Source organism: Bombus vancouverensis, chromosome 4, assembly GCF_051014615.1.
Source record: "Bombus vancouverensis nearcticus chromosome 4, iyBomVanc1_principal, whole genome shotgun sequence".
Lineage (NCBI taxonomy): Eukaryota > Metazoa > Arthropoda > Insecta > Hymenoptera > Apidae > Bombus > Bombus vancouverensis.
In genome coordinates, this window is record NC_134914.1 from 10,052,747 (window position 1) to 10,075,318 (window position 22,572).

Consider the following 22,572-nt stretch of genomic DNA (forward strand, 5'->3'; position numbering starts at 1 on the left):
CTATGCTTATCATAGCGAGGATGATAAAACTAATTTTCAAGGGTATTAAAATTTAAACGGCTAATAAATTTCACTCAAAGATGTGAAGATAATTTTAATGTTGGATATAAATTCTATTAAATATTGTACACTGCGATTTTAATGTATGATTTAGAAATAAAAATTCGTGTACTGTATTCCTCGTTATTCCAACAATAGACCAATAGTCAGGCTAGGTTCCTTTCTTTATGAAACGAAGCGGAACAACAGTTAGAATCATTGTATCCAAGGATCGATACGATACATTCAAAGCAAAGAAATTGCAGAAGTTGCTCCTGAGCAAAGTGCCTTCTCCTGTAATTCAATCACGACGAATGGTAGATACAATTATCGTCGCCAGTAAACGTATTATTACCACTCGATGCGACATCAAAGATGCTTACTTTATGGTCTTCCCACGAGAAAATGAAAGGTCGATCAGATGAATTGGAAAAACAAGGAAAGGAGATGGTCTTGATACAAGCGTAGTACTAACGACTGAATATTGTGATCCATTTTTAAAATATCCTCTCTGAGTAATTGGTTTGCTTTAAAGCAAGAAGTTACTTCTTTGAAGTCCGTACAGTAAAGTTAATCAATCTAGTGAACTCTTAATCTATCTAGTAAAACACAATAAAGAAAAATAATCTTTAATGCGCTGTTTAAATTATTCTAGCCTTCTTGTTTTTAGGTGAGATGATATGAAATAAAAATAAACTTTATTCGTAAGAAAGAAATTACACACTATCAGAGGAGCAAAAAACGTCGAAGAATTTTTTCAAGAAAATTTTCCTACGCGGGTTCCAATGGAAATCCTTCTGGTGTTATCTCGCGCGAAGGATAAACGATAGTGACGTTTCAATCGAAGAAAAATCTCTCCGAGGTGACGCAATTCCATGTAAGGTTTTAAATTACGTCAGTGATACATGATGGTAATTCGTTTTTGTAAACAGAAAAATTTCGACATTTATATATCAGTTAATGAAATATATACGTTACCTATCAGTTCTCAATTTTAAAAATTCTAAATTCGTACGTTGAAATTAAAAGAACTCGGATTTAAAAAATCTCAATGTTTAATTCCAGGTTTCAAGGGTTTTATTTTTCTAAGCGTATTTAAATCTCGTGACGCACCTTGACTTCGATAATTACTGCGCCATTTAGAAATTCAAACAAGCAGCTATGCTGGTTCGAGCTTAAAGCATCGCTTAAATGAAACGGGTACACCGCGCCGCTGTAAGCGCGACATGATGATTTAGAAAAATGATTTCTTACATCTGAATGCTTATAATAAAATGGATCAAATATCTGATAACACGAGTATCCTTGATACGAGAATAACAATATCATCGCTATCGATCAACCGATAGTCACGGCCGAGTATTGAAAAAGACTGCAACCGTTGACTGACTACGCAGTGACACGAATCACTTGCGGAGTCTGAACAAGTACTGATCTCATCCATTCGATTTTATGAGCTACGATTTAAATCGTCGTACTTGCCGCAGGAGCACGTTTCTTTGTAAATTTTATGGGTTTAATTGCACGACTAAAAATCAGAGAAAGATTAAACGTCCTAAAAATCATGAAAATATTAATGTTTAACTTCTTGAAGGATACTGTCACATATTATGCATATACGAACAAATATTGTTAATAAGAAGTATATCTTATACGAAATGTTTCTGGTTAAACTGAAATAGTTAACCTTTGCATATAATGGCATATGTATATGTATTAGCTTCCTTAGTTAAGGACGTTCTATCAGTTGGGAACGGAAGAAAATAGAATATTACTTTCATAGTACCATCTTTATTACTCTTTATTCGACTAAAAATATATGTAAATAGCCTGCATAATATAACTTTATTTGATAGATAAAAACTATGGAGAAATTCAAATATTTCACATCTTGAAAAATGGAGAAATGCTAGGTAGGACACTTTAACTACAAAAAGACAATGTATATTACCTTTTTCTGAAAAACAAAAAGTTTCTCTGACTTTAATAAATTTATAAAATTCATTCTCAAAGAGATAAAATTATCCTTAAAACCTACCATCTTATTTAATTACAAAATCACCCATCTATTTATAAAAGTGTATCTTATTCACCGCGTAAAATACAAATATTAATTTATATAAGGCATTTTAATTTCTTTATTTTATTTGTTAAGAATCCAAGTTACTTGAATAAACGGACCGGTAATTATTCTGTGCAGCGTATAGCGCCACTGGTGAAAAAAAATCCGTCGCTATCAGTTCAATATTCCACTGAATATTCTCCGTTATTGCAACATACAATAAGGCAGATCTTTTTGTTAAAGGAATATCAATAATATCTGAAAGGTAGAAGTATATATATTGCACGTCCGTAAATAGGTAATTTCGGTACAATCGTATTGTGGTGTTCCGTATGGATGTAAAAGTTGATGGAAGATATCAGCAAGAAAATTTCACCTCCGCTCATAGACTGAAACGCAACAGTCAGCAGGTTAGTAATTAACATTACGCTTCTTTGCTTGGTTATCGATTGACACGTTATAACACAAAAATAGATCTAAATCTATATTATTGTAGATTTACTCGACTAAATTTAGATTAAACTGAAATAAGAAAAAATAAAATAAATACAATAGCTATTTTTAAAACTAACATGTATTCATTTAATGTCAATAATTCGTCCTTAATTTTATCTGAGATCGCTTGACTTTGTATTATCCTTCTTAACCTTTTTTAGGGTTAACTTTATACATATATGTATATTATTAGGCTGGAAGTCTTTTCTTATATTCATTTTCTATTTAATTTATAATTTTATGATTAGAGAAGAAAAAATCGAAAAAGAATATAAAAACCGAATTGAATGATATGTATAGCAGGAAATGGAGTACATACTGCGATTTCATGGAAACGTATACCGCTGCGTGTGCAAGTACATTCTTGAGATGAACGTAAAAACATAGCCACCACGTAATCGATAACAGCAACCGAGTTCGAGTTACACGGTGACTCTAACCAACTAAATTTCAATTTTCTATTAATTTATTCTTAAATCTCTTATAACTCGATCTATCATCGATTCGAATGTAATTGACGCAATATCCATTTTCAATATCTATTTCGATTTCCAATTGGATAAATATCGTTCCCCACCCAACGTAACCTCAATAATCTATACAAGTATAACTGAATTTTTCCATTTTCAATATGTTTAGTCAATATCTAAGATTGATGTTTTGACGTATTTAGTGAAATATCGTGTAATTTATTTGTGATAATCGAATGTATTTCGATTCGTGCTACAGTGATGATTATCGATATTATGACCTACCATTCGATTCGAGTGCACAGTCGTTGCACCATGTAACATACGTATAGGGGTTTAAATGTACAAATTACCGTTGGATTGCTAAAAGCGTAACAAATTAAAAAAGATTGTTACTTTTGGAGTATTTGGAAAAATGAATTTTAAGAGTGAGCTATTTACCAGAATAAAAATATCAAAAATTTTCTAATAGAATTATTTGGCAAGAGAAATATTATGATTCAAAGGGGGATTTAACATTTTTTTAGAGTAATGAGCAATAAAAACAATATTTTCTTAGAAGCCTGAAAATCTATAGATTAGTAACTAAATTGTAAAAGAAAAAAATAATCTTCTGGACAAATAATTGAGTAATTAATAATTTTCCACTGCAAATTATTCTGGAAAATATATATATTTTTCCTATTTATGCCACAATTCAAGTAAACCACCGATACGTATGCACGGTCTGAAGGGTATACTGTGAGCGATGTATACAAAATGTCGTCGAGCGACTGTTGACAGGAGTCATTTACCAAAACCAAGTATAATGTGTAACCTCTTTTACCAGCGAATATTCTCAATATATTCCCCGCATATCTTTGATGTGCGAGTTCAAACTGACACGGCATAATCGATAAAACAGTAGTAGAAAAGCGTCGCGAGAAGCGAGACGGGCGTAGGTGAAAGAACATCCATCGCGTATACATAGATTTTCGCGATCGATCGTTGTAGCGAAGACGTTTCTACGGTTCTTACCTTCGACTCCCTGTTCAAGAACCAAGCTCAATCTGTCGTTCGTTTTCTCAAAATGAATTCGGGCGTTAAGCGTTCACGTTCACCGTTGATTCGGACGATAGCGATGATGACAGTCGCTGATGCGACACAGGACATGAAACCTTGAGAAACGATGGGAAACGATGAAACAACACTCAACGAGCCTCACAGTCGACGGTCACTATTATGTCGGTGCACTGGTTATGATTGGATGATCCTCAAAACTCTTAACGGACACGTACGCGGACATTATAATGTATTCATCCACGTATCGCTCACGGCTGAGCGTGTACGCGCGCACACCCACACACACACATACACTCACTTTACTATTTGAACCACCCTGCTGCACGACAACGAGTAACTACGACACCTCCGGTCGGCGGTCGGTCGTCGAGTGACGAACTGATTCGGAGCGCTTGCGCACTTACCCCCGCGGCGTCCATTAGCCGATGGCCGAGTTACCGCGTCGGCGCCATCTGCCGGTCACCTGATAGTTACCCCTACCCATGTGTCCTTTAAGCCCTTCGGGTCGCTTCGATTCTAATTTATTTCTTTTCATTAACTTTTTTTAGTCTTTCTTCTCTTCTCCGGGCAATGGCTCGAATTTTAAGCCGTTCTATTTAATAAGATGACTTTTGCAACAGAAAACTTCCAGATCTCTTGAGTACCTGAGTCTTTTAGGCAGTGGTACTTCTAAGAACTTCACGTGCAATTACCACTTTGGTTCACCTTTTCCCGTTTTAATTTATACGTAGGATGAGTCATACACGATTAAGATGAAATGGTTTTGGTGATCGTAACGATGATATCTGATTTTTTGTGATCTCACTTTTTTTCGTGCCTGCAACGATGCGGCTGTAGAATGTAATTGCATTTCTCTGGAGTAAAATCGTAGTCTATTTTTATGAGCAAATGCTTCGTACGTGGTTTTGGAGTTCTTAGCAAATACTTTCGAGTGCCTCATAGAAACAAATATAGGGTACGGTCCACGTACATACATGGGATTATTCGTTGCAATTGCGCTCTAAATTATTTAATATTAATAAAATAATAAAAAGAAATTCGTATTTCCTTTATCTCAACTAAAAACTATTTACTCGGCTGTACAGCAATAACAAAGTACTAAGAAATCTGTACACTACTGTAAAACTACAAAATTAAAAAGACAAATTATACAACTACACTTTATAACTATTTCTCGTCCCCTTTTTCCTTTCTATATATAAATTCTATTTCTCTTTATGGAAATACTTACACATAAATACTCACACACCAACAACGATATGTTTTAACAAAAGACGTCTGCGCAACAGTTCTAATTGAAACTATCGATCATAGCTTTATTCGAGCTGGCATTCATTGTTACAAATTCGTCGTCCATTTTGGAAAACGCTCTCATCTCATCGGTGTTTATATAAGTTCTTATCGATTCGATAAATTTGCTCGCTTCTACGCTTATTCTGTTCGGATCGTCGGCGAGCCAATATTTTTCAACGATCACCTGGCCACGCGAAAGGGTTCAGGACTGAGCTTTCCCCATAGACGTGCTTGGGGTAGTCCGGATACAACCGAAGACCCTGCTGACGTAAAATTGCAATCTCCGTGCCTTAATGCGATTTTTAAATTGGAAATGAAGCTTTGTTGACGCATCCAATATCCATCCTGGGTATTATAAATACCTAGTAGTAGTATTACAAATTTACTCTTACTACAAAATTATAGAATTACAGTCAGAACAATTATGTAATATGATGAATGTTTTCTTTGAAATAACTAAAGCGTATTAAATACATATTATATATGTTGGACTTTATTGGTTTCTGAAAAAGAACAAGCATAAACAAAGGTGGTTTTGTTATGAGTTAAGTGGCATAATAAGATAAAAGAAGCTATTATCCTAGAAATTAACTCGAATCAAGTAGTATTGGTCAACAATTAAACCGTGTGCGGTTTAGAGACAAGTACAAGTTAGAGAAGCCACATCTAACGAGTCTCATAAAATGATTACAGGGGCTCGATCAGACGTTACGTAAAATTGACTCAATGGTTCTTTTACAACTAATGCTGTAAAGAATTAATACATCGGAGACCTAAATTTTTAGCAGAAGTAAAATCAGGGAGATTCAATGAATCGAAATAAGACGAAAATCAAGAATAACAAAAACACGTTTCAAGTCACGTGCAATTCGATGATATTCGATTCGATGATATATTTAACAATCCGTAGCAGAAACTTGTAAAACATGACGCTTTACAGCAATGCTCATTAAATGACATCAAGAAAACGCCATTGGCCATTTTTTCAAGAACGTCCTCGGAGAAACTTTTTACGTCTTCAGATTTATTGCGTAGGCTGAGTGTAAGAGATATACAGATAATAGAACCGTAAGTGTAAAATATGAAGTGGAATGTAAATTCAATTGGTGAAAAAATAAATTAACGATATCGCTTTGAGGGCGGTGAAACATTTAATTCTCATCATGTTAAGCTTCTTGTTCGAAGAAGATCATATTGTGCTTTTTATAAACTAACTAAGTTTTAATTAAGTTACGGTAGATAACAGATTATAACATTTCAATGGGAAATATACGAGATGCAGTGTATTCTGCGCAATAAATCTCAAGATGTATTGAAAGATTCGAAATGACTAGTCTGATTCTATCTTTCCTATTATTCACAAATCGATGCATGTCGTGTTTTACATAATACCTGCTTGCTAAATATGGTCATTCCGTTCGAGTAGGCGAAAGATTCTGTCCGGCTGTTTACTACATGTATACTATACACTAAAGATGCGACAGGTATAGGGGTTGCTCGGAGAAACAAAGGTCGCACACCCATCCCTCGTTAGGATATCTGTGGTGTCTACATATACAACAGATTGTGTAAACAGAGATGTTAACAGACTACAGAAAATCTGTCAATATTTCCCAATAAGATTAAATCTATTTCCAATGGAATGCAATAGTTGATATTTCACATGTATCGATAGATTATGCTACCGGGTACATATGTGCATTATCTTTTTTTTATAAATATCTCTACCAGTTCATGCAAAAGTTGATAAAAGATTTTGTCTATCAAAGTTTGCATATTTATTTTTCTTTTTTTATTTCTAAAGTTAGAAGCACTAATCTCGCGTTGAATGCGAGATATACCATAGGAAGTGAGAATGTTTTCATGAAATAGAATTCTTCGCCAAATGAGTCATACACATCAATGACGTCAGGATACGTGCGTAGTCAACAGCCCAAACCCACGCTTTTATAAACTGCTCGTCAGATTTCCGTTCCGTTCGGCGTTGAACTGATCCTTAGTCGTTATATTTTACGTAGTTTTTCTAGCCCTGTCATAATCTTCGAATTTTTGTGCCTGAATCACGTCCCTCGTTTTAACAAAAAATAAAGAAAAAAGTTTGGTGTTGTAACAAAATCTCTAGCAAAAAATTGAAATAAAAGATCATACAACGATTATTTTATCTACTCTTCAAACTTAAGAAATTTATTAAGGATAGAAACACATAATGGAAAATAGCTCAAAGAACGCAGCAGGGTCACAAGAAATATTATACGTAAGCAAGAATTTTAAAGATTTTGCTAAAAAAAATAGTAGAATTAAAAAGGTCATCTCTAGATATTACATATACGCAACATTGTACTTTAATCAATTATTACTTAACTAAATAATAAATGTACCTATTTTCTATTATCTATATTGTACCATGTCTTCTTTACAGAACAAATCCAGAAAATTATGTGTAAATAATTAATAGATAAATAATTTTTTTGCAAGGCACGTACAAAAAAAATTCATTGCTAAAACGGCTAGACAAATCAAATTTTCTGACATCACTTTAAATTATTCCACTGGGCCTGCACACCAATTTCCTTCTAAATTGCACTTCTGCGCAGCAAAGTTCCCTCGCAATTTATTTAACGTAATGATAGGTTCGCCAGATAATTTTCCATAATTTATTGCCAGGAAGAACCGTGCAACTATTCATACTAATTACTCGTTACGACACTGCGTTACCCAAAGATATAGGATAATTATGAATATGAATTAATACCGAAATAAAATGGAAAATAATAAGTCCACGGTGACACATTCTTTTCAATGCAATTGCCCTAATTTTTCCCGTGTATAATCCCACGCCTATTGTGAGGGACAGCTCTTGTAATTAAGATAAATTGATCGTAAAAGCATCAGTCCTGATTATCAGTAGCGACACGAATTGTTTGGTTTCAAAGAATTACTGCGATGCCGTATCAGGTGTGAGTTACTTTCAAGTGATTAGAGTAAACCATATTCCCAACGATGCAAAATTCCATTTAACATCATTTTTCCATCAAAAACGGAGTAAACCAAAAGCTGATTTCAATCTGAAATCTTCATTTTGTAATAAATATATACGTATTATTATTTAATTATCATTTGGTAAGCTTTTTTTGTATTATGCTTTAAACTATTTTTGTAGCTGCTGGTTAAACTATTTCACTGGAGTGTTATACGTTATTCTTCTCGTTAAATTTATATCATAAAAGCACGACATGGGAACGTTTTTCAAATGTATCACAGAAGCCTGTTTTTGTCCAAACCAACAAATCAAATTTAAAGTAGAAATCCTATATATTCCTCTTATTTTTTATGCCAAAATAGGCAGATAAAATCGAGGAAGTGAAGCGACTATTTGATGAAAAGCATTTCAGGGAAATGCTTCATTTATCAAAAGAAGCAGGCGATAAATCCCATTCGTAAACGAAAAACGGCTGCAAGAAATTGTCAAGAGACCTATCCCGGTGCACCTTATTCCAAATTTAGCGTGTCTTACATACATTTATGTAAAATAATTTTTCCACGAAAAGTAAGAAATAGTTAGATCATTCGAATTTTCTGGATAAACTTTCAAGGATGTGACAACGAATCTATGATTAAAAATATTTTCGGATGATCGATCTAAGTCGACGAAGGTATGCGCACATGGTTGCTGGATAGGAATTTGCCCTCGAAAGTGAAGTAGTATCGAAACCGGTGATACACGGTAGTAGGTGGTTGGAAGCAATATGGCGACCCTTAGTTAGCGATGTAGAGTGCGCGGGCGCCGATCGACATCGTGGTCCAGGGTCGTGCATGCCCGCTTTCTCCGTTTATGGACCAATCACATCGCGCCTAGAGGAGAAAATCAATAGGCGTAGAGGCACGGATGACGTCAGCCTGCAACCCGACGATCGACCGATGCGACGCGGGCGGCGCCGGCCAATTTCTACGGAGCAATCAATAAGTAAAGATATCCAACGATGTCGGCAATAGCACCCACGTATCTTTATTTCAACCATGTACGAATACGTGTCTAACCGCCTGTTATTGCTCACTCAAAAATCTAATCCAACTTTTGTTACAAACCCCTAATCACGAAAGCCACCCCTAAAGGCAGTAACCGTTTCGTCAATATAGTAACCAAATTATCAATATTGTTAAAAGTTAAAGACTCTCGGTTATTGCATATCTATTATTGTGTTTACTCATTCATAATTTTAGATTATAACTACACCACGAAAGTTACTTCCCAAAGCATAATAGTTTCGCTGTTATAATAGCTGAAGCGTTAATATTATTAGAAAAATTTAGAAATATTCATTTATGTTCTTAAATTATATAATTGCAATTCCTAACTATAGAAGCCACTTCTGAAACTGTAATAGTTTCATAAATGCCGTAGATGAATTATTAATGTTATTGGAAAATTTGAGAAACCCGGTTATCGTATACTTAGTGTTGTGTATAATTATTCATGATTTTAGATTATAACTGCACATCCTAATTAGGAATCCACCTCTAAAAAGGGGTAATACTTTTATGGATAAAGTAGGCAAATTATTTATTTGCCCTTCTTATCTAAAATGTTCTGTCTATCATATTTTCGTCTTTTAACATATATTTAAATATTTGAAATTATTTGTGAATAAAGAAAAACAAAAATGATACAACTAGTGGCTACTGACATGAGTTATTTGCCAAAATGATAAAATTGAAAAGATATTAGATAAATATCTTGATGAATACATATATCTTAATCGAAAACAAATGCTATCTTACGTTAACAGGCTATATTGAATCAAATATTACAATATTTCGATAAAATTGTTTTTCCGCAACGTTGCATCGTGAGTAAGTTATATATAAGTAGTATCATTGACGCATGTTCATATTTCATGAGATTTCGTTCCAGAAACGTGACTGGGACATTTGGCCACTGTCACAAAAATGATAAATTTTCCTCTAAATTTCCTAATATTATGTCACGTATAATTATAATTTGAATGTTCATCGTTTATAATTTATTATATTTTGCATTTTATTTTATATCATGAAAAATAGATGGTTTAATAATGTTATATAATAAGTAATATAATAATTATGAAATATATTCTACCAAATTCGTAATATCAATTTTGATAAATATATGTTGTTTCATTTTTAATATCATAATTTTTTGATTTACGATATTCTAAACACTATTAACTTTATAATAAATATCATTTAACATTTTTATATTAATATATATTAAGATTAATAGAAGAATAAATTATAACACATAGATGTCATGTTCAACGAAAGTTCATAATTAGTATTCTATTAAAATTATACATGTCAAGATTTACTGAAACGTGCAAAGTTCCGAGAAAAGAAGAATAACTTTCAAAGATATTGAATCAAAGTAGATACTTGGCACTTCTATTCATAGTACCACTTTTAATCAGCTATCGATACACAAATAATTTCCATCGAACATATTCAACTTATTAAACTATTACTTATTTAAACAAATGAAGGGCAAAAACATTACACTTTTCAAATACATATCAGAAACATTTCTTTATTTTTTCTCTTTTCCTACATTAAATATAAGTCCTTCCATTATCTTGGAGTATATAATATTTTTAACTGCTAAAAAAATTAAAATAATTTCAAAAAATATAAAGATTTCTATTTAAAAATTTGTTTAAATTTGTTAAGTTCGTATTGGCCCGATCGCTGAATCAAAACAGCGTTCTTATTCACAACAAATCTGATAGTCAATTTCTATTAACGTATCCCTAATGAACTTAAATCAGCACAAAGACTTAGTTTGTGCCCCGGTCTTTTCAGCATCAACCTTCCGCGACGTTGCACCTGCATACCCTAATTTTGAAAAAATCCTAATCCTAGAAGCGCGGTATAATTTTCTTCAGTAACGATCCGCGACTCGAACGTATTTGTGTAAATGTGTACCATCGGGTGGCTTCGTATTTTACCAGCAAAAGCCTTGTGGCAGGAACGAGTCGATTCCACGCGCGTTCACTAAGACGAAAGCGCCCCCTTCGATCATAATTAACACTTCTAATATGCACTAACATACTGAATCATTCGAAACATGCTGCGAACGTACTCCTCGATTCATTGATCTTAGAATCAACTACATAGATACGATACATACATGCACTTATCTTTATACATCGCATATCGTTCAATCTTTATGCAAATACACGTACGAGCACACGTTAAAAGCCAATATAGATGAGAACTTTCTTTTTTCAAACCCTCCTTGACATAACAGAGAAATAGATTATAGAACGTGTAAAAAAAAATGTCAAGTATCGATCAAAATCATTTATTCAGATACTCATTTGCAAGGAAATATTTCGAAAAAAATTATACTTGAAATGTTCGAATTACTTACATTTAAGCCCTAGTCTTCGAATTTTTATGTCCTAATTTAACGCTCGTTTTGACAAACAAAAAGATTTTTGAAGTTTTAAGAAATCACGCGTATTAACAATGATTCTTTCATATTTTCCTCAAATTAAAATTTTTTAACAATGGGAAACCCCGATTATGTCGAAAATGACCCAAAGAACGTAGAATTTTTATCTCTAATAATAATCGATCAAAATTCTTCGGACGATTTTTTATATTTTATACATGTAGTGTATTTACGAACTGTCATCGTATAAAGTCAAACTAACCATGCTAATGAACTAACTATGAAACAGAATAAAGGAATACAATGTCGCGATGGTTTAAAACTGATCTGTCTGACTAAAGTTGTACGTATCTACTGTGTACTCTAGATTGACAAAGCAAACAGGAAATTAATTTGCGGCGCAAACGGCATTCGAGGATTTATAATAGACGATGTATTGTACACAAACGAGTTTACGATAACTACAATGATAGCAACGCGTTCGTGCATTCATAACGAATGTGCTATTAGTACAAGTGGTTAAAATGACAAGAATGTTTTCGACTCACCAGATACGTAGGCAGTGACGTGAAAACAGCTGAGGACCTCCGGCCATACTGGTTCTAGTTCCGCGATGTTCCTCGAGACACGGCGTGGACGCGTCGCGACGCGACGCAAAGTAATTCAACTCTAACCGATCGATTATCAAAGGCGCGAGTTAGGCGTCTTTTTCTTCTTTCTCGACACTCGCTTGTGCAGCTTATTAACCATGTGGCGCTGATGTCTGTTTTCTCCTAGCGAAATAACGCGACGTTTCATGCGAAATTTCCAATTCACACTGCCCATTGATATTATGCCAGATGAAAACGGAAATGACCGCGATGGTTATCGATATATGATAACTTAAATAGCGCGCTTCGATTTGAGCGCGAAAGTTTTTCAAATCGTTCTTGATGTGTAAAAGATGATTCTTTTATTAATTTAAGAATATCGATTTAACATTTGAAAATATATTTTATATTTTTAAGAAAGAAAAATAATCTTTATGAAATAATATAACTAGTAAGATATTTCTTTTATCTGATTTTAAACCAACAATAACTTCTCTGGCAAATTTCATTACCATTTATTATTATATGTGTACAATATATATGAAACAGGTTTATATAAAATCATAAATGTCTTCTGAAGACAAATAAGAAGAGAGAGAATACGAAATTGATTCTCGAAAAAGGTTCATACTATGTAAAAATCATTTTAGATACTATCATATTTTCCTTCACTCTCTAACATTTCAGAGCATTGTTGTAACGGCTATTCACGTCATTCCAGTTCACTATGTCGAAGATAGCTTTAACGTAATCAGGTCGAACATTCTTATATTGTAAATAGTACGCATGTTCCCAAACATCGATACCAAAAAGTGGTATCAGACCAGTTGTAGCTTGGAGAGGATCTTGGTTAGCGCAAGTAGCTATCCTTAAAGATTTTGCTTTTGGACAATATCCAAGCCAACCCCAACCAGAACCTTGGATTGCAACAGTACTCTCAGATAACCGCTTTTTCATCTCTTCCATACTACCAAAGTCCTTCTCAATCTGTTTGAGGAGTGCAGCTGAAAGAAAAGATATTTGATTAATTTATATTTGATTCTATTACAGAATATCTATCTTGTGTAGTAAAACAATATTTACCATCTGGTTTACCGCCATTTGGTGAAAGATTACACCAGAAAATTGAGTGATTTAAGTGACCTCCTCCATTGAATTTAATAGCTGGACCCAATGCAATTTGCGTATTAACATCACCTTTAGCGACAGCTTCTTTCATTTTCTCTTCAGCAACATTTAAATTGTTAACATATGTCGCATGATGCTTTGAATGATGAAGTTGCATAATTTCAGCGCAGATGATAGGTTCCAAAGCCTTGTAATCATAGGGTAATTCAGGTAGTGAATGTTTTGTTCTCACAAATGTGTCTTTGCTAAAAGTGAAAGATACATAATAGAATTTTTATTTTATCTAGAAATTTGCATAATATATATTGTAAAGTTAAGAATAATATGTATTAGTTAAAAAAAATAGAGTATAAATTATATACTTAACTTTTATGTTTAAAAATATCATATCTACAAAATATCAACCTTGTTTTCATTGATAATATGAATATTATCTTGTCATACGTTGTTTATTTTTTGTTATTATTTTTTATCATGTATATTCTTTTTATTTTTTACATTTCAAATTCAAATAAAATTTACTTTATACATATATGATGTATATGGACTACAAATATAATGATATTTATATATCACATTGACAAAGTATTTATCTAACATGTATCTACATGCCAAAGGTCAAACCAAATTGATATTGATTTTTTGTATATACAGTTAATTTCAGCACTTTGACAATATGTCTAAATATATCTTTTTAAAATATACATTTGCCTTTTGTAATTTGGTTCAATATTTTTAAATTTGATAGATGCATCCAATACATATGGCTGAATATCAGTGATAATTTGTCATTTAACTATTAATTATTGTAAAATAAATTTCAATTTGGAACTTAAATTATATAAATGATCATGTATAAATTATATATTTAATTAAGTGAAAAGAAATCAATTTATATTAAATATAGTTCATTCCGAATTTTGATACTGTTTTCGTAATTATATTTTAAAGTACAAATGTTAATCTTTTATACAATTATGTATATATACAATATCAATAAACGCAATTCTTACGAATAAAATGTCTAATACTAATGACAAAAAGTAGAAAGAATGACAGGTTAGAAATTATATAATATCAACTATGCAAATGTCAATTATAAATAAAAAGTAAGATAGACTTACATTGTGTTGGAAAACAGAGCACGTCTTGCTGCGAACATTATTGAAACTGTGACGAATCAACTTGTTTATATAAACTAATATCAGAAAATGTGAAGTGCAGAAGTAACCGTTGATCGCAGACTCGCCGCAATAGTTGCAAAAATCTTAATGCCGGAGTATGCCGGGAATGGCTCGAACTCTACTACCACTACCAGCTATACGAATATCAGATATTACGTCACAAGTTTTTTCCACTGATAGTAACCACATTACTAATTTTCCCCTAATTAGACAATATCTACATATTTAGATGATATAATATTATAATTCAAAAATGACTAACCTTTAGAAAATATTTTTTTCATTTTGATAAACATTACATCTTCTCGAAGTTTATATTAATTATTTAAAAATATTTCGTATAAAATTAGGAACAAATACAACTTTTGTGTTACAAGGCTACAGGCTTTGTGGTTTCAATTTTATTTTAATTAAATGTTTTTAATTTCCAATTTTCATAACTGTAGAAGTTGATGAATAAAAGAAATGACGTTTCACTTTACGATTATCATAAATAATTATTTTTGTGTTGAAAGGTAATCTTTAATTGGTAAATTACATATTATACAATAATAATCGTTTTTGTTATAGATATATTTGAATTGAATTATCCACAAATTATATTTTAATTAATTAAATATAATAATATTTTAATTTTAATCCCAAAAATTATACTCCAAATACAATAGATATACCTATTCAAAATCCAAACTGAACATTACATACCAAAATTACAAATGAATTAGAAAACAAAATATTTATGTAAGAAATACGATAAAAAATATGTGCTTTTATACAAGATAGTATAAAATAGCAATGTAAATATTTTGTATATTTGTCCTCAAAAAAAATAAAAAATATGCAACTGTGATGTTCTGTGATCTACAAGATCAGTTGCACGTTTTACTGAAATTAATATCATTTAATATTTCATATAATTTACAGGTATTCAATAAATCTAACAAATAGACCTTAATTTTATTATACACAATTAAAAGCATATTTTATGCATGAATAACGAATGTTGACACGCGTGTCTCACAATGAAAAAAACGATACATACATACAAATTATTGCGCACACAATCGTGTATAAATCTATGTATGTGCGTCGTTGTGTACCAGATATTAACATTTGTGTATTTACATAATAAAAAAGGCATAGCCCTGATTATTATTCTATTGTTATTTATATTTTTTATGATTGCTCTGCAAAATCTAACAAGAGAAGCTACTATCAATGTTTTAACGAATTTACAAAAAGCCATTTAAAAACGTTGAAGCATTTGTTCGTAATAACGAATACTTATTAGAAAATTTAATGCGATTTTATTGCGAAAGAAAAAATAGTTTTAACTATCTACCCCTTTATTCCAACGCCACGTTATTTTTGTGAAGATATAATCATACGTAATCAAGTGCTGTTATCTTGGCATTAACGTGACTTTAAAACAATTGAAATAAAAGATATATTTACGGATACACGTTATGAAAAATTACAAAACCATCAGAAATAATATTTATCATAATATGTCTCCATATTATTCTTAAATATAAAATATTAGATTCAACTTATGTTAGGTATTAAGTCACGCTAAGCTTTGTTCATATATAACAAGTGTTATGTGTATAAAATCATTCTAGAAAACTGTTCATTCTGGATCGCTTTGAAGAGTCTCACCATTAGTTAGAACTAACGCGTCATCATCAGCTTCATTATAATCAAGAGAAAGGATACTCTCTCTTCTCTTTTTTTTATATGTCCTTTCGTCGTCACTACCTGGTGCACTTTTGTCCCTTTTGGTCCTATCCCTACCCCTAGTTATTCTAGTTAGCACCTCTTCCCCATTAGTTTTATTGTTATTTCTATTATGACTTTTGCTCCTTAGTATCCTTTTATTATTTCGATTTTCTTCATGTTCTTCTTCCCTATCACTTAATTCCTCATTCTCCACTTTAATGATCAAAGCAGCCGAATCACTTGAGCTTTCGTCATTATGATCTGCTTGATTAGGTTTTCGTTCGACCCGTTCTGTTCTTTCAGTATTAGAAAACTCACACTGTGGCGATCGCTGTGATGATAACGGTGGAGTCCTAGCACCTTTGCACACATCACTATCTTCCATTGATTTTGAAGTCTTTGTTTCCGAAATTGAATTTTCTTCAGATTCTTCCTTCTTTATTGGTGGTGTGTGAGGTGACAAACCATTCGTTAAATTATTTTCGCTTGAATTTGCTTTCAACGCTGCATTTTCTTGCTGTAACAATGTAACCGATTCGCGAGCTTTACGTAGCTCCTGTTGTAAGAAGTAAATTGTGCTCTGCATTCCTTCAACATCCTCGTCCAAGTCTTGCAAGAATTCATCCAACTCTGTAACATAGACATTACCAAAAGATATTAGCTACTTTGATCTATAACATATTAAAAAAATATCCATAACAAAAATAATACCTGATTGTGATTTCTTCATTTCTTCACTGAAACTTCTTTGAAGAGCAAGGTCTCCCTCCAACTTAGCAATTCGTCCACTAGCAATCATGCGACCTAATTCTTCATTTTCTTGATATAACAATCTGCATTTTGCCATTAGTCTTTTACCTGTATTGCTATAGATAAAAAAAAACATACAGAGTGTCATTGGAAATACAAATTTGTTATTTAGTTTTATCAAAAGACGTAAATTATTATTTACCTATCTGGTGTAAATTTCCAGGCACTAAGTTCGTTCTGGGTGTCCTCTAATTTAGCTTTAGTTGTAACAAGTTCTTGCCTTAATTTTTGAATTAAAATATTAACAGCTGGATCTAACAAAGCAGATCTTAAAGCCACAGCAGATGGAGCATGAGCAGCTTTCATTTCAGCAATTTGACTCTAAAAGAGAGACGAAAGAAGAAGAAGAGTTATGTGCTATGAAATTTTTTAATTAGTTCTATATTTCTTCTATTAAAAAATGTAAAATCTACATACAATATATTCTTGTAATTCTTGTTCTTTAGAAGCAAGTCTCCTGACTAAAATCTTCTCTCTATGAGATGCTTCTGCATGTTGCTGTCTGTACTTGCTTTCAGAGTCCCTCAATGAGGATAGCTCACCTACAAAAAAAAATTATATCATTTCCTCTTTTAATTAAGACTTCACTGTTTAAAGCTATCTATGTGTTTCGTCAATTTGTTTTATGTTTATTATATAATCATTTTAAAATTAAACAGAGTATGAGCATATATATATATAATATGTAATATAATGGGTAATATAATATATATACACACAATATATATTCACACAATATATATATATACACGCATATGTATATATATCATGTAATGTACATTTTTTATTATATTTTAAAAGGTTATGATTTTTTCAACTTTATTTCAATTAGATATAAAAATACTATACTTCAAATACATTTCAAATATAAAAATCATTAAAGAAGTTATTAATTGATAATACAAATTTAAAGAGAAAGCTGTATTAACATTTATTTAATTTAAAATACAATATGAAAAAAGATGTATTTCCATGTCTTTCATAATTTTACCTATATCTTTATGATGTATAATTTTTATTCATACACTTTGAATAAAATTATATTTTCATAACTAGAGTTGGGGATTATTTTATAATATTCTTTTTGATTATTTTCTCCATCTCTGGTAATAATTTGGTAAGTCATATAAATTTATGAGACACATAGAGAGCTAAAAACCTTAAAATATATATGCATATAATATAATGGTACAGAGTATTCTGTACAGTCTCTTTTGATATTTCATATCTGTATATCTTTGGTGAAAGAAAGCATAGTGGTGAAAATCTACTACATACTGTTTTGCCCTAAGTGCGCATAAACAAAATATGTTTTCATATGTATGTGACATTGATTGCCTGACAACTGACATTTTTAATTAGCGCATACTTTGAGTTTGGAGTCGTTGCATCGTGCCATTTGTGAGATTCTCTGTGCTTCCACCGAGACCAAGAGTGGACGTTACTTTTCTTCCATGAAAATAGATAGACTACTTGTTGCAGACACAGATGTTGTCACAAGATGACCTCCCGGCCTTATTTGATCAGGATTGTATTTTTTTCAGATTGGTACTTGGACATCAGGAAGTTATGGTGCAGGTACAAATGCATGCATGAATTGCGTTCATAATGGGAATAGACAGGGATGTTTGTCTAGGAACATAATTAAAATTGTTCAGTTTTATCAGACGTATCTATATATAAGATGATATTAAAGATTGTAGATTGGGATAAGAATTGTTAGGATTGGAAAAAGCAGCTGGAATTTCAGATCATAACTGCATCAATTAAAGGTTTCGTACTTCACCAAGACTTAGGTTCACGCATCCCTGGCACAGAGTTTTGTGGGCCAAAGGATGACATAGGGCCTCTGTTTTTACTCTTCTGAGTGGTATATTCAGAGCCAGCGAGGATGTTGTATTTCATTCAATCCTCGCAAAGTGGAAACTCGATATCCAATGTACACACAAACACACACGCACTGTCCTGCTTCTGGCAGTGTGTTTTACTACACTGTAGAATTATACGTGGCACACTGCACGATCACTTAAGAGCTCATACCAAAAGTAAGCTATGTGTGTTTATTACAGTGAAAGAAATGATTCATAGTGAACACATTCGAAAAAACCTTTTCATCTCTTCTTGTCACACAATATCACTTTTTTTGATATACACTTTGCTTTTAGCATTAAGTGACTTTTAATATCAATAGCAGCGCAACTTAACACCAGATGATAAAATTATGCATACATGCATAATATTGTATTAGATTTTCTGTACATGCAATGTATATGACTGTCACATCACTTCTGCTCACCAAAAAAATTTCGAACACTGTACATATTGGCATTAATTTAATTGCCCGCACTACACATCACAAATGTAGTTTTCAAAATATTACAATATTACTGTATCACTAGCCTTTATCTAAAGTCTATTACCCAATTGATCTATCTAGTGTTTCATATGAATACATAAATTTTCTACAATTGTAATTTGTTTGTCGATGTCGTAAGAGATGTTAAGAATTTTATCTATCTTATTACGATACTTATTTATTCAAAATTTTTTCGACTTTAGGATTTATAAAAACTTAGCATTATTATTATCCTAAGCACAGTACTAATAATATGCTTAATCCCTAATCTTAGCGTCCCTATAAGAGTCTTGTCTCATACAAGAGACCGTTGTGTTCTGGCATTCATAAATTCGCTTAAGAAATGTGGTGAGTGAGGTGGTCTCACTCAAGTGATCTCAGTACCTTCCTGGGCTGCCGCCTGGGCCTCTAGACACTCCACATACAAGTCCTGTTCATGCCACTTGGCTGCTAGCTCGTCCTTTGTCATGCTGTCCAATTGTTGCTGTGTTAGCTTCATACGCCTTGGTTGTCTAGGAGAATGAGGACTGCTTGGTTTTCCTCCCATACTATTATTCTGTGGACTTCTTGGTGAAGATGGACCGGCAGACTTAACATCGTTACACTCTTCTGCCATTTTATATTAGAAGTTATTAAAACCACACCCAGGCCTGTAAGTCTGTTTCGAACTCTGCCTCTTCTTTTTTAACTGTTTAACTGCAACGAGTGCGTTGATGATATGCTATTAGTGCTAGCACACATTTGTCTGAAAAAAATAAAAATATTTTTTCAGTATAACATATGTATATAACATAAATAAATTTAACAATTATATAAACTTTAATAGTATGCTAAATTGTAATTTTATTGCCTGTAAGTTGACTGTCTTACTGTTCTACATTTACAATAATATTATTATTACTACAAATATATTTATTGTTATTTAACAACCATTATTAATTTTTAATACATTTTTAAAATTTCTATAATGTAATATCAATAGATAGTATATAATGTAATATCAATATATAGTATAGATAGTATATGGTATATTCTAGAACATATTCTTATGACTAAGGTTATATAGTTACAATACATTAAATAGTAAAATAAAATACAAGAATCTTGTTGTAGATAATAAATTATCTATAGAGTTATATTTACAAACTCTTTAAATTACAATTTTTAATTTATTTTTGAACAGCGTATTAATATCTAATATAGCATCGAAAAAACATATACATACAATGCAGAGTTACTATGTATTATTGGAACTATAATTGTAAACTTGTACGACAGTACTATACACATACGCGTTATATTTACTACTTCATTTTCATAGATATTACATGCACTTGTCATGTACTAGGATAAAACTTTTTCAGGGCGCAGGTTCGGACCCGGCTTTTAGAACATACCGCGTGATTGAAGAAGGTCACGTGGCACGTTTAATGTTTTATTGCGACATGCAAGGTAGGGAATGTAGGATCCAGTTATCTATAGTTGAAGGGAACATTGACGCCATTATGTCGACATGTCTGCCATGAACGAGAATTTCGCGATATAAGATTACAAATTTATAATTTATCTTCTTTCGAAGGTCATTGAAATTACTTGCATATATGAATTATAAAAAAGATTTAAAAATATTTCTGTAAAACAGTGCACTTATAATCACATAGCCGTCCAGATGTTTGATACAACTTTAACAATTATAACACTTTTCTAACATAGATCGTCATGAACTTATTACTATGTAATATTATCTAACGATATAACATGATTCTTGTTCACTTCACATACCTGGTATAGTGACACGCCTATCATTCCATTGAAAAATGTTTGTATCCAGTATTCGGTATAACGTGAAACGATGAAACACGACACCATGTATGTGTATATCCACGTACATGTATATACATATATACCTGTATATATGTGTGTGTGTGTGTGTGTATACAAATGTAATTTCGTAGTCTGTATAAGCAAGCTTTCGTTAGTGAGTTCTTCAATTGATCAATTGACGAATGGAATAAATGTGATATACAGGACTTGTCTCAATGTACCGCGCATTCCAAATACAACATCAATACCAGCGCATGATACACGTATCGCGTAAATACTTGAAAACCATGCCACTACAGGCTAACACAGTAATGTAACTAATCACGAACAATGATTACTGCCGACATCACGAGTGCCTAAGAAACGAATGTCAGGCGCATGCTCCAATCATAATCGTCCAAATACAAGTGCTGATATAGAAATGTACCAAATGTTTTTCGAATAAATACAATATAAAGAATATCAAAATTAAAAAAAAACAATATTTAAAAAAATTATCACCAATCAAAATGGTCACAACTTCTTTATATGTTTCCTGTAATTATTTGGTATTGATGTTACGGTTTATTAATTTATAGTCATATTAAGCACAACATAGTAAAGTATATTTCGAATATCGAATCATAAATTTCACAACACTAACTACATTACTGCGAAGTTCTAACTGATCTAAAACATTTCAAGATGGCATGTTAAGCCCGCCATTTTCAAAACGTACAATAATACGAACTTCCGATAACTATCAGTCTGTATAGAGAGTACGAATTCTTTTTTTAAGAATGAAGTCTATTAATTATTTGAAACAACATATATATTTTTTTAGGCATTACAAAATAATTAAATACTATAACAGTAAAATACCTGGGTAAATCTCCGTTTAAAATGACGTAATAAACGTAAAGTTAAATTATGCTTATTAATTAAATAATATAAATGAAGATAAAAATAATAATTTATCGCTTTAAAAGATTAGCTTTTTATTTCTTCAATATTCCTGGACTCATCTTGATAGTAGATTTCATTGATTTCACTTTAATGGGTATTGTTTTTGAGACTTTTGTAGGTGGTTTAATCATTGACATACGAGTATTCGGTGTATTAAGTGCTCCCAAG

The 22,572-nt window shown here is 32.0% G+C and overlaps 3 protein-coding genes across 14 annotated transcripts in view; all 3 read right to left on the reverse strand.

Moving 5' to 3' along the window:
• Window positions 1-12,695, reverse strand: part of unc-104 (kinesin family member unc-104) — a 35,399-nt gene extending 22,704 nt beyond the window's left edge. For 5 of the 11 annotated variants that reach the window (XM_076618067.1, XM_076618066.1, XM_076618065.1 and 2 more), the window contains exon 1: window positions 12,397-12,693. The gene's annotated coding sequence lies outside the window, so the exon portion shown is untranslated. Of the gene's footprint in view, window positions 1-4,083; window positions 4,495-12,396 lie in introns of those variants that run through there. The other 6 variants (XM_076618062.1, XM_076618059.1, XM_076618060.1 and 3 more) reach the window with 3 other exon arrangements.
• A 234-nt stretch (window positions 12,696-12,929) lies between these two features.
• Sod2 (superoxide dismutase 2) lies at window positions 12,930-14,881 on the reverse strand. The gene is made up of 3 exons (XM_033334325.2): window positions 14,691-14,881; window positions 13,522-13,811; window positions 12,930-13,442 (listed from the first exon to the last, which is right to left on the reverse strand). Exons 1-3 carry the CDS (start codon window positions 14,726-14,728, stop codon window positions 13,114-13,116), a joined length of 657 nt encoding a protein of 218 aa, XP_033190216.1. The 5' UTR covers window positions 14,729-14,881; the 3' UTR covers window positions 12,930-13,113.
• Window positions 14,882-15,221: 340 nt separating this feature from the next.
• Window positions 15,222-20,879, reverse strand: fl(2)d (Pre-mRNA-splicing regulator female-lethal(2)D). Of its 2 annotated transcripts, none has more exons than XM_033334320.2 (6): window positions 20,861-20,879; window positions 20,020-20,380; window positions 17,697-17,821; window positions 17,422-17,600; window positions 17,181-17,335; window positions 15,222-17,099 (listed from the first exon to the last, which is right to left on the reverse strand). In XM_033334320.2, exons 2-6 carry the CDS (start codon window positions 20,249-20,251, stop codon window positions 16,381-16,383), a joined length of 1,410 nt encoding a protein of 469 aa, XP_033190211.1. In that variant the 5' UTR covers window positions 20,252-20,380; window positions 20,861-20,879; the 3' UTR covers window positions 15,222-16,380. The 2 variants fall into 2 exon arrangements, with proteins under 2 accessions (XP_033190211.1, XP_033190212.1); XM_033334321.2 differs by lacking the exon at window positions 20,861-20,879 and adding an exon at window positions 18,649-19,712 and having other exon boundaries at window positions 20,020-20,034.
• Between the last annotated feature and the right edge of the window lie 1,693 nt (window positions 20,880-22,572).

What these genes read in the sequence shown, in the direction of transcription:
- Sod2 (XM_033334325.2), bottom strand. Translation starts at nt 14,728, where the DNA reads ATGTTCGCAGCAAGACGTGCTCTGTTTTCCAACACAAT. An exon ending in GCTCTGTTTTCCAACACAAT is followed by an intron (nt 13,812 to 14,690) that starts GTAAGTCTATCT and finishes TTTCACTTTTAG; the next exon opens with CAAAGACACATTTGTGAGAA. An exon ending in AAATGGCGGTAAACCAGATG is followed by an intron (nt 13,443 to 13,521) that starts GTAAATATTGTT and finishes CTTTTCTTTCAG; the next exon opens with CTGCACTCCTCAAACAGATT.